The sequence below is a fragment of the Nicotiana attenuata genome, unplaced genomic scaffold (genome assembly GCF_001879085.1).
Source record: "Nicotiana attenuata strain UT unplaced genomic scaffold, NIATTr2, whole genome shotgun sequence".
Taxonomy (NCBI): Eukaryota; Viridiplantae; Streptophyta; class Magnoliopsida; order Solanales; family Solanaceae; genus Nicotiana; species Nicotiana attenuata.
In genome coordinates, this window is record NW_017673382.1 from 31,933 (window position 1) to 44,514 (window position 12,582).

Genomic DNA, 12,582 nt, shown 5'->3' on the forward strand with positions numbered 1-12,582 from the left:
GCAAGCCATAGGATAAACTTATAAACTGAATCAGGTGTTATTAGCTACAACCAGCAGGCAGGCCTGATTCGGGCTTCTTATCTGAACTATGTAATAAATCAGTCTGCCTCAAATCTTTAAGTTTAATTAGACCTTAAACAGTACGTGTAAGACATGCTAAACTATGTGCTTTTCTTTGCTTAAAGGAGGTCTGTTTGAGCCTTTCGTTTGTTTACATGCTTCCCCATACTTGTTATATGTGTTTTTGCTTGTCGCCTTAGTATTTTTACCTTTGGAACCACAAATAAGCCCAACCTCTCCTCCCTCTTTTAGGATTTGTAGTCCCAAGCACCTCCGGGGCTGATAGGATCGGGGCGGGTAATAGCATGCAATAAGTAAACGAGACCATTCCGTGCTTTAGTACCTTAAAGGGGTGGGAAAGGGTAGATATGGATATGATGACCACGCGATAACATCACGCGTAAGAGTGATTACCGGATGTTGTGTGGAGTGATCCATATTATTAATAAACCTAGGGCCCCCTTCCCCTTGTTCTTTGTTTCTTTCAAAACTTTTAAAACATTTCTTTTAAGAAAAACAACTCTCTTTAATACTTTCCGACTTTGTTTATTTCTAACCTTTATGTGAAAAATACCCTCTTATTTGAAGTCCTACTTGTTTATGTGTTATTTGCACCTTAAGTCACAACAATAGCTTGGCCGGGAACCACACTAGTGGATTCTAAGGGGTGCCTAACACCTTCCCCTTGGAATAATTTCAAGCCCTTACCCTATCTCTGGTTATCCAAAATCAAGCTCTTCTAAAGTGTCCTAATGCACTTAAATCATTAGGTGGCGACTCTTCAATTCCATTAAACCCAATTCCCAAAAGGGAACGAGTTGTCCTTCCAAATGTCATAAACCCGAATTCGCGAGAAAAAGGGAGCGCGACAGCATGGCGACTCTACTGGGGATATTCTTTTAGGCTTGTACCATTTCAAGCTATTACTGTGACTTTACATTTCTTATATGCCTTTACTTGTTTAATCTCTTTAAGCATTTAATTCCCTCTTCTACTATGAAACTAACTTGTCTTTTTGTTTCTTTTCTTTATTTCTTTTACTGCTTTCCTCTATTGCATTCCTGTATTACCGTTTTAAATTATTGTAATTATTATTTCTATGAACGTGCAAATACATGACAACTTGTTTTAATTATTGCATAAGCATGTTTTCAACATCATATTCCACTCGTGCCAAACAAAATACCATAGCAACGCCTATAATGAGTGGTTGCGCCCTTCCGATATTATCACCCCCTAAATCCGGCAAAGGCATATTTGCAGTAAAATCAGTCGATCAACGGTGTAGTCGACGGTTCCGCGCCTTTCCCTCTTGAGTTTTCCGCTCAAGGGTACCAGTCTAATACCCCATAGAAACCTTACTCTGTTTAATTGTGCATGCATCATGGTCAAACCTAGCCGAGTTAGTTATGTTGTCCGCATAGTGACTCTTTATGATAGCCTTGTCCAAAGTCCACTAGGTTTTCCAAAAACCCAAACGGACGCTACCACGTTTTGTGCATTTATTTGGAGAGCTAAATGCTTCTATGCCAATTATTGATATTTAGTAGTCGAGTCTGGTGGGGGTAAGGGCCTAACCTTTTTTGTCTTGTAGAAACATGAGGCACGAAGTCCCCAGATTCGGCATGGTCACCAACATCCACCCCAAACTGCTAAGCTGGTGGAAGGATCTTCACTCCAGTGATCAGACTCTCATCCGGAAATATTTGGGGAACCTACCCTCTCTCTTGGAAATTCAACCCAACAACAAAATCATAGAAGCTGCTACTCTATTCTGGAAGGCGGACTTCTGGCCAGGGCCTAGTTGCTACTAGGACTGCGAGAGCTGGGAGAGCTGTTCGATGGAGCCAACAATGCCGAGTTTGGGGAAGGTCCTTCCGGGACCAAATAGATAAGAATTTTCATTTTTCGCTTTATGAGATGTAATAAGGCCAATGGCCATTAGTGATTTTTATTTTCCTTGTTATGTTAGTATCGTTTTGGGATTCGCCTACCTTTTATCAATGAAATAAGGCATTTAGCATTCTAAGTTCTCCAAATTAACTTGTCACTAGGCCTACCTCAGGCACAACGAGGTCCCCAAAATTAGGACGCGCTTTATATTTCCGCACTACGTATTTAAATATTGCAACATTTTTTTATATAATCCTTACTGACTTGTTACCTTTTTGTTTTTACTTTTTGTTTATTGCCCCTCCCCAAAGGTTAGTTCGTAAACTCTGGCAACGTCATCATATTTTACGAGATCCAGGGGCCCTCCACCTACTCCTCCTCCCAGTCCTGTCAGACACAGAAACAAAGGAAAAATGGAAGATTCGAACAACTCAACTGAACGGGTAGAGGTCACTCATGGTGCTCTGGTCCCCAAGGAAAATGCATCCCAACTAGAACAAAAGCTGTTGAAGTTTCAGGAAGAACTTGATCAAGTCCGGAATCTGGCAAATCTGTCATTTTCCCTCACCACTCCAGAGGTTACTTTCGCAAAAACTCAGAATCCTGTACCTCCGCAAAACATCCCAAAGCAACAAAACCATGTCGCTGCTCACCACCACTGCAATACTTGCCATACCTCAAATAACACCCCACTGCTCATCCCAGAACTCCAGAACTCCACAAATGACCACTGCCACACCCAACACAATACCCCCATCTACGTGGAGACTGTGCTACACTCCACCCAGCCCATCTCAAGCACACCCGAGTCCGATGATAAGGACTTTCTCATCAGAAATCTGGCCGAAGAGCTCAAAAGTTGACTAGCAGAATTCAAGGCGTTGAAGGTAGTAAGGGAATTGAGGGGCTAAACTATGTTAGATCTATGCATACAGCCCGATGTTGAACTGCCCGAGAGGTACAAACCTCCCAAGTACGAAATGTTTGATGGTACAGGGGATCCCAGGGTCCACTTGAGAACATACTGTGACAAGCTGGTCGGAGTGGGAAGAGACGAGAAAATCCGCATGAAGCTTTTCATGAGGAGCTTGAAGGGAGACGTCTTATCTTGGTACATTAGCCAAGATCCGAAAAAGTGGTCAAGCTGGGTAAGCATGGCATCTGATTTTATGGACAGATTCAGGTTCAATACGGAGAACGCGCCAGATGTGTTCTATATTCAATACTTGAAGAAGAAACCCATAGAGACCTTCCGTGAGTATGCTACTCGATGGAGGTCAGAAGCTGCTAAGGTTAGGCCTGCTTTGGAAGAAGAGCAAATGAACAAATTCTTCGTTCGGGCCCAAGACCCACAGTATTATGAGAGGCTGATGCTGATCGAGAATCACAAGTTTTCTGACATCATCAAGCTAGGAGAAAGGATCGAAGAAGGCATCAAGAGTGGTATGGTTACGAACTTTGAAGCCTTGCAAGCTACCAATAAGGCTTTACAGTCTGGTGGTATGTCCAAAAAAGGGATGTAGGTGCTGTAATGGTTGCACAGAGAACCAAATCCCCTATCAGGTACCAAACATACCCAATACCTCCAATCACATATCAGCCTACCCTAAATTACCAAGTATCCTCACCCTCTTATCATACTCCACCACCCACTTATCAGTCATCTCCACCTCCCGCATATCAGCCCACTTCACCCAAATACTCCCAGCCAGCACATGTTTACCAAGCATACAACACCCAACCATCCCACTATAAATCACCTCCCTCACGTCAAAACTTCCCTAGAACTCGACCAAATTTTGACCGCAGACCTCCCAAACAATATGCCGCCATTGCTAAACCAATTGACCAGCTATACGAAAGGCTCAAAGCTGCTGGCTATGTCACCCCTATCCCTGCTATAACACCCGAAAACCCTTCTCAGTGGGTCAATCTAAATAAATCATGTGCATACCATTCCGGCATGAAAGGACATACCATTGATGAATGCCGCTCTCTGAAGGATAAGATCCAGACTTTGATTGATAACAAGATCATTATAGCAAAGGAGCCTGCTCCGAATGTCCGCAATAACCTTCTACCAGACCATAAGGGCGGAGGTGTTCACATGATCGAGATAGAGGATGATTGGGACCCCAAGGGATCAATCGGTTTAATCANCCGGTATGTCCTAATTTTAGTTTCAGCATCACCACAATGTGTTTACTTACAGCCTTTTGGTATCCATGTCTACTTTACTACTTCTGCAGATTTAAATACTTAAACTAGCATGTTGATTTCTTTTGCTTGTTTCTGTTATGAACCCCTCTTCCCTATTCCCTTTATGTGCTTTGAGTTACAGTTTAAAACATGGCAATATGCAAGTTATTGTCTATGGATTAAACTTGATCCCTTAGGGGATCCTGACCTCTAAACAATGTGTTCTAGTAGGCTTATGGGTGTGCCAGCATCTCCTATTGTTGGTTAATGCCCACTAACCTGCTTTTTACCTCTTGCAAATTCCCCATTCCCTATACCCCTATGTGTATTAATGTGAACTATCTCCCTTTCCCTTTCCCCTTTCAGAATCTTGCACTTACACTCTCTCTTAGTTCCTAAGTTCTGCCCCCCTCCTGTGAGTCTTGCCTTGGGACCTTGAGTTCCCTCTGAACTTGGACATTTGAGGGCTGGCTTTTCCACACTGCACTATGTCTTAATCTGGTAATGTATTTGGGGTGTAAGCACTGCCCGGAGTTCATGTGAGACTCTAAGGGAACTTTGACACACCCCCAAATGGGAGAAAGGCTTTGAAATCCGATCTCTTGGAGTTGGTTCATCTCATATTTTAGACATGGAGTCTGAATTAGGCTCTCCTTGGTTGTACTTTTAATTTCTGATGTATTTTTCTTTTCTTTATTTCATTCTGGGCTGTAATAACTTTGTAATAAAACTCTTGGGGATGGCTAGTGAAAAGGGAGGGGTAACCATGTATGCAAAATGGGTAGATAACCTGCCTATAAGATTTCTAGTTTCAGCATGTTCACATATAGATACCATGTCTATAGGATTTCTAATTTCAGCATTCTCATATAGATACCATGTCTATAGGACTTCTAATTTCAGCATGTTCACATATAGATGCCATGTCTATAGGATGCACGTGCATGTAGAAAATATGCCTATAGGTCTTTCCTGATTCTTGCATATCCACTTCTCATTAGGCAAACATGTTTATAGGTCTGAATATCCAAAACGCAATCAGATGTCATGTTCATATAAAACCCAGCACCTAGATATCACGTTATAGGTTTTTTGCATTTTTTCTTTCCATATCTATAAAAGTGTTTAAAATCAACAACGCGTACAAAGCATGCCTATAGGAACTATCAACCAAGTCTGAAACGTTCCCACTCGCTTATGAGTCTAAAACCAGTAATAATACTTGCAGAACCTGTAACTTTTGCTAAAGTTTGCTTTTCTTCAATAATCCGGTAACCCCTCTTAATCAGTATGTATTCAATCTACTTCATTCTTTTCTGAAATCAGTAGATATCATGCCTATAGGAGCTTTTGACCCACACTTAGGCAAGCCGTAGGATAAACTTATAAACTGAATCAGGTGTTATTAGCTACAACCAGCAGGCAGGCCTGATTCGGGCTTCTTATCTGAACTATGTAATAAATCAGTCTGCCTCAAATCTTTAAGTTTAATTAGACCTTAAATAGTACGTGTAAGACATGCTAAACTATGTGCTTTTCTTTGCTTAAAGGAGGTCTGTTTGAGCCTTTCGTTTGTTTACATGCTTCCCCATACTTGTTATATGTGTTTTCGCTTGTCGCCTTAGTATTTTTACCTTTGGAACCACAAATAAGCCCAACCTCTCCTCCCTCTTTTAGGATTTGTAGTCCCAAGCACCTCCGGGGCTGATAGGATCGGGGCGGGTAATAGCATGCAATAAGTAAACGAGACCATTCCGTGCTTTAGTACCTTAAAGGGGTGGGAAAGGGTAGATATGGATATGATGACCACGCGATAACATCACGCGTAAGAGTGATTACCGGATGTTGTGTAGAGTGATCCATATTATTAATAAACCTAGGGCCCCCTTCCCCTTGTTCTTTGTTTCTTTCAAAACTTTTAAAACGTTTCTTTTAAGAAAAACAACTCTCTTTAATACTTTCCGACTTTGTTTATTTCTAACCTTTATGTGAAAAATACCCTCTTATTTGAAGTCCTACTTGTTTATGTGTTATTTGCACCTTAACTCACAATAATAGCTTGGCCGGGAACCACACTAGTGGATTCTGAGGAGTTCCGAACACCTTCCCCTTGGAATAATTTCAAGCCCTTACCCTATCTCTGGTTATCCAAAATCAAGCTCTTCTAAAGTGTCCTAATGCACTTAAATCATTAGGTGGCGGCTCTTCAATTACATTAAACCCAATTCTCAAAAGGGAACGAGTTGTCCTTCCAAATGTCATAAACCCTATTTCGCGAGAAAAAGGGGGCGCGACAACTATATGGTCTTAAGCAGGCTTCAAGACAATGGAATATCAAGTTGACTGAAGCTTTGGTGAAGGCAGGATACCATCAGAGTGCTTCTGATCATTCACTCTTCACTAAGAACACACCATCAGACATTGTTGTTATCTTAGTATATGTGGATGACTTACTCATTACTGGAAGTAGTGCAGAGCTTATAAAGGAAGCCAAGCAGACATTACAGAACTCTTTTAAGGTTAAGGACCTAGGGGAGTTAAGGTACTTTCTTGGCATTGAAGTTTTGAGATCAAAGAAGGGATCTTACTTACACAAAGAAAATATGCTCTCCAGTTGATATCAGAAGTTGGACTTGCAGGAGCTAAGTCCATCTCTACTCCAATAGAGCTCAATCATAAGCTGACGACTATTGAGTATGACAAGCATGTAGGGGTAAATGGAGATGCAGAACTTGAGGACATAGGGAGTTACCAAAAGTTGATTGGTAAACTACTTTACCTGACTATTACCAGACTAGACTTAAGTTTTGCTGTACAGGTTCTCAGTCAGTTTATGCAGCAACCAAAGCAATCTCATTGGGATGCAGCACTGAGAGTAGTAAGATATGTAAAGGGAGCACCAGGCCTTGGAATTCTGCTTGAAGCAGGACCTATTAATACATTGTCTGCTTGTTGTGATTCAGATTGGGCTTCATGTCCTAATACTAGGAGATCTGTGACAGGGTATGTCATCAAATTGGGGAATTCTTTGCTCTCATGGAAGTCCAAGAAGCAACAGACTGTCAGTCGAAGCTCTGCAGAAGCTGAGTACAGGAGTTTAGCAGCAGCAGCTGCAGAAATCACATGGTTCCTAGGATTGCTTAAGGAACTACAGGTCCAGGTTCAACAGCCAGTGTCATTGCATTGTGATAGTAAATCAGCTCTACAGATAGCTGCTAATCCTATATTCCACGAACGAACTAAGCATATTGAGATAGATTGTCACTTTGTAAGAGAAATGTTCAAGAACGGGCAGTTGGCACCACAATACATTTCCACCAATTTGCAGTTAGCTGATCTTATGACTAAAGGATTAGGGTCTTCTCAGCATCATTTTCTCTTGTCCAAGCTTGGGGTACTGAATGTGTTTCAACCCCCAGCTTGAAAGGGAGTATTGTTATGTGAGCTAGAAATGCACAAAGTAGTTACTTAAGGGACTAATTTTTGCTCTTCTTCAACCGACCTCTGTATCTCCCTTCTTCTTCTTCTACCAATTCTATTGCATGTGTGAATTCCTTCTCAATTAGTATAGATTTCATCATATATATATATATATATATATATATATATATATATATATATATAATTGAACCATCTTGCGTACTTCACTGGACTTCATCGTTCGTTCTTAATAAAGAAATTCGTCTTTATTTGTCATTTTTCAGAATTATTGATCTTATCTTCTGACACAAAACTTTTATCTTTTTTGGGCACATGACATTTCTCAACTTTTTCAAGTACATATTGTTAAGTTATACATATCAAGTGTAATCCTACAGAGTGAGACAAATCCGCACAAGTCAAAACTAAATGGCCAATTTTGGTTAACAATAATTTCCTCATTAATTACTAGTAAACTTCCAACAATACTGGACGCCACCAACTCTTTTTGGTAGTATTTTTTTTTCTTGTAGTTTAATCTTACAACAAAACACGAATAACGCACAATTATTTAATAGCATGTTATCAGCTCATAAACAAGGATTACATACGATGCTAATTAGCTTCACTTTGCAGGGCCAAACTTCGAATCCTGAGATGAAGCTGGGTAGCAGCAGCCAAGAATCTCACGGTTTGAGTTGCACTTAGGATATCCACAATCCTCAATACAGTCTTCCCCCTCAGATAATCTGCACATTCAACTAGTGTCTCCATTGCCAACCTCAACCTATCAATTGCCCTATTTGGTTCTGTCAACCTCCCGTTCTCCAGTAGCCCCTCCTCCCTCAGTAGCAAAATCATTGTTTCTAATGCCTGCAGTTAAAGAAATTATTCACGGGCACTAAACAAGAGCCATTTTTCACCTATCAAAAAGTTAGTTCATTTCAGGTGACATTGCTTTCTTTTTACTATGATTCAAAAAGAATGACATGTTATAATTAGAAATAGTCTAATTTTAAACTTTTTATTTTACTCTCTCCGTTCAGTTTTACTTATCCACTATACTACAAATATATTTTTTTACTTTTACTTATTCACTATATTAAATCAAGAGAAAGACAATCTTTTTTTTCATTTTACCCTTATCATTAATTACTCATCCCCATATCATTCCTCAAAATTTTTGAAAATGCTATCATTATTATGGGTAAAATATATTGTAAAATACATATTTCATTTATTGTTTCTTAAGGGGTGTGGAAAGTCCAAAGTGGACAACTAAAAGTGAACGAAGGGGGTACCTTTAGTAATTTGAGCAACATTAAAACAAACACTGATCTAGGATTTCGATAACATGGGCACATCACTAAAGAAAAGAGGAAGAATAAAGTATTGAGTAGAAATAAATCCATGTTTCTTTGAGTAAAATAACTCACCATTCAACCAAGCCTTATTGGAGCACAGGGCCGGTATATAATAGTATTAGATTAGTTCTAGGAAATATATGTACATAAAATACCTAGTTCAACAGAAAATTTATGGGTTCACGTACACCCTAATTTGAACAATAAATACGCCCCTGACATTAAAGTCTATTAAATGTGTTTCTTACTAAGGAAAAAGACACACAATATGGTGGATGAGCAGAAAATTTATTTTAACAAGAAGTACCATGGTTTGTTGAACCCTGGTGAATTCATCAGTAAGTTGTTTCTCCTCGACCTTAATCTCCTCCAATAACTCATTCAGCATCAGAGACTGATTCCGCGACAAGTCCAAGACATTCTTGTTCACCAGTCTAAATGCTAGTCCTGGTCGAAACCCTGCTATCCACAGATACGTTCGCTCCAAGGGTGTGAACCAAGTAGGGGATAACACTAGGAAAACGTTCTCCTGTGTAACTTTTGATTTGGCTACGTAATATGCACAGTAATGGGCCAACACTTGGTCTATGATGAGCCTTTCTTCATTAATGCAATTGTCATTGCTTTCACAGGTTAAGCGAAGCAATTGTTGTAAGAAGAACTCTTGTTGAATCAACCAGCCCTGAAAGAAGGTTTCGAAAGATTCAATTAAATCGTTATTGGATTCTAGTTGTGTAGCAGTTGGAATCATTCTAAGGCACTCTGTCTATAATTACTGCCTAGAATATATCAAGAGAGAGTAGACTTATGTGCAAGATATGGATTCTAGTGGTCCAACCATATATATATATATATAGGGGCGGCTCAACCCTTAAGCCACTGCTTTAGTGGCTTTAGGCCCCAAAATTAATTATATATATAATATAAATAATTACTCCATATATTTATTTTTAGTGAAAAAATAATTTTTTACAGTCACATGTCGTCAATTTTTATCCTCCACTATGTCCATATTCAAAATTTATACTATGTACTAAATTAAAATATATAATGTAATTACGGTCGAAAATAGTAGGCAATTAAATTTATAGCTACTTCCTATCTTAATTTTGTCTAATGTATTTGAACTTGAATCATTCTTGTTTATAACTTCGGTATTGTAAGAAATTTTTTTTAAAATTCTTTGAATATCGTTTTAAATATTTTCAAGTTCAAACTAACTAGAGAATTAAACGATTAGATTGGAAAATATGTTGTGTAGCCTGATTCCTCCTAAAAGCTTGATCAAACAACTCAACTTCTTAAAAACATACTTTTCTGGGGGGAAAATATTTTTGCCCTTGAAAAAGCTTGGTCAAATAAGTTATTAACCTTTAATATCTTTTAAAGCATAATGATCTATGAAAGTGATGATTTTATCAATTTTTGAAATTAAAAGTAATACAAGTAAAAGATGATACTCTAATTTGCATTGAAGTCTTAATTATATTTTTTTAAATGTTTCTATTGCTTATAGAATACTTTTAATATTTTCTCTAACAGTTCCTCAAATGAAAAAAGCTTGTAAACTAAAATCAATAAAAAATGTCTCGTGAAAATTACACGTACTAACCATATTATTAAGTGAAAATAATTTATTATCAAAATTTAAAATTAACTTTCTTACATTTTAGGAAGCTATAAGAACAAATATCAAATAAATTATATAAAAAGATTACTAAAAAATTTTAAGGCCTCTTTTAAATTTTGGCTTTAGGCCACATATTAGATTGAGCCGCATATATATATATATATATATATATATATATATATATATATATATATATATAGTACTTCCTCTATTCCAGTTTATATGAACCTATTTCTTTTTTGGTGCATTACAAAAAGAATGATGACCCCTCTCTAAATTTGGAAACAATTTAGCTTAAACTTCCAACTCTACCCTTAATGAGAAGCATTTATAACCAGGTTCACATAAATTGGAACGGAGGGGTAGTAATTAATACTAAAAAAGTGATTGTTTAGTGGGTAAAACTTCATTTTTAAGTTCCTATTTTTGGTTGGATGAAAGTTATTTCTGGATAACTGGGATGCTTGGAACTGACAAAAATTCTTACCGAAGAGATGAAACGCTGACTTTTCAAGTAGGCAGTAGCCATGAGAAATCGTCAGTAGCTAGCTAGTAATGGCGGTGTAGCGTACTAGCTAGACAGCTAGCAGCTGATCAGGCATGCATACGTCGACTGGAATTGTGGCATGAAAATTATTTGTATATTATGATAATATTTGTTGCTCTATATTTCTTGGTAGAGACGGTGTTGAGATTGTCTCCTATATTTTGGTTGCGATGGCAGCTATGGTTAGGGGGAAACGATAGTAAATGGTGGCAATAAAATGGCCGCACAGATTGCGAGTGAAGAGACGTTGATGTAGGATCTAATACTTGTATCCACATAGGCTGCTGCACAAGATATATTGCTATAGCTTCACGTGCTACTGTATGGTCTTCACAAGAAGTTTGCCGTCATCACTCCTCTCTTGCTTGTTTCCTTACTACTATTTGTCTAGAATATATATGAAAACAAAATATTCTAAAACTTAAAATAAATGTTCCCTACTGAAAAAAATATATATATTTCCTCTCCTTTCATTTTGTGTGGTGATGTTTTATTGGAAACAAAATCAAACAAAATAAAAGAAATATAGTCTTAAGCATATCACAAGACTTTTGTAGATTTTTATGATTATAAAAGAATGTTATTTAGATTAAAGGAGAGTTTAAGTCAAAATTGTTTCAAATATAAAAATATAATATTCTTGTTAAATAAATTATAAGAAAATGATAATAGTGAGAATAGGGATAAATTTCACAAATAGTCATAAAACTATGACTTTTTTCACCAAAGTCATATAACTATATTTTCTCACACAAAAATCATAAAACATTCAGTAACTCACCCAAAAATCATAGTTAGCAGAAAACACAACTTTTTGGTAGTATTTTCTTATTTTTTATTTTTATTTTCAGTCTAATAAATAATAACTCAACTAAAATAGGAGAATATATATATTTTTAGCCTCTCCCAAAAAATAATAACCGATAAATAAATTTTATTTATTTATTTATTTTGTCTAGCGAATATAATAAATTTCTACCCACCACTCAATTTTATTTTTATTTTTAAAATAAGAATGACCCAACCTTGAACAACCCAATACACATATATATAAATTATAATAAAACTAAACGTAAATCCTTCCCCAAAAAAAAGTTACTTTAGAATGCATGAGATTATGAGCCAAAAAAAAAGGTATGGATCATTAGAGAGCTCCTAAAACAATAATGCTATCAATTTGAATTAAAAAATTACAAAGAAAATAAAAGATAGAAGTATCATGTTTTGGAGGATTCACTTTTAATATTATTTTAATGTATATATATGAGTATTGGGTCGGTCGAATCGGGTCGGTCCTATTTTAATTGAATTATTATTTTTAGACTTAAAATAAAAAATAAAAAGACGTGAAATAAGAAAATACTACCATAAGTTGTATTTTTCGGTTACTATGATTTTCGTGTGAGTTAGTAAAAATTTATAAGTTTTGTATGAGAAAAATATAGTTATATGATATTTGTAAAATTTAC

At 37.1% G+C, this 12,582-nt stretch overlaps 1 protein-coding gene across 1 annotated transcript; it reads right to left on the reverse strand.

The window, feature by feature from the left end:
• Window positions 1-8,020: 8,020 nt before the first annotated feature.
• Window positions 8,021-11,364, reverse strand: LOC109216223 (protein DOG1-like 4). The gene is made up of 3 exons (XM_019380357.1): window positions 11,054-11,364; window positions 9,244-9,618; window positions 8,021-8,445 (listed from the first exon to the last, which is right to left on the reverse strand). Exons 1-3 carry the CDS (start codon window positions 11,093-11,095, stop codon window positions 8,188-8,190), a joined length of 675 nt encoding a protein of 224 aa, XP_019235902.1. The 5' UTR covers window positions 11,096-11,364; the 3' UTR covers window positions 8,021-8,187.
• Between the last annotated feature and the right edge of the window lie 1,218 nt (window positions 11,365-12,582).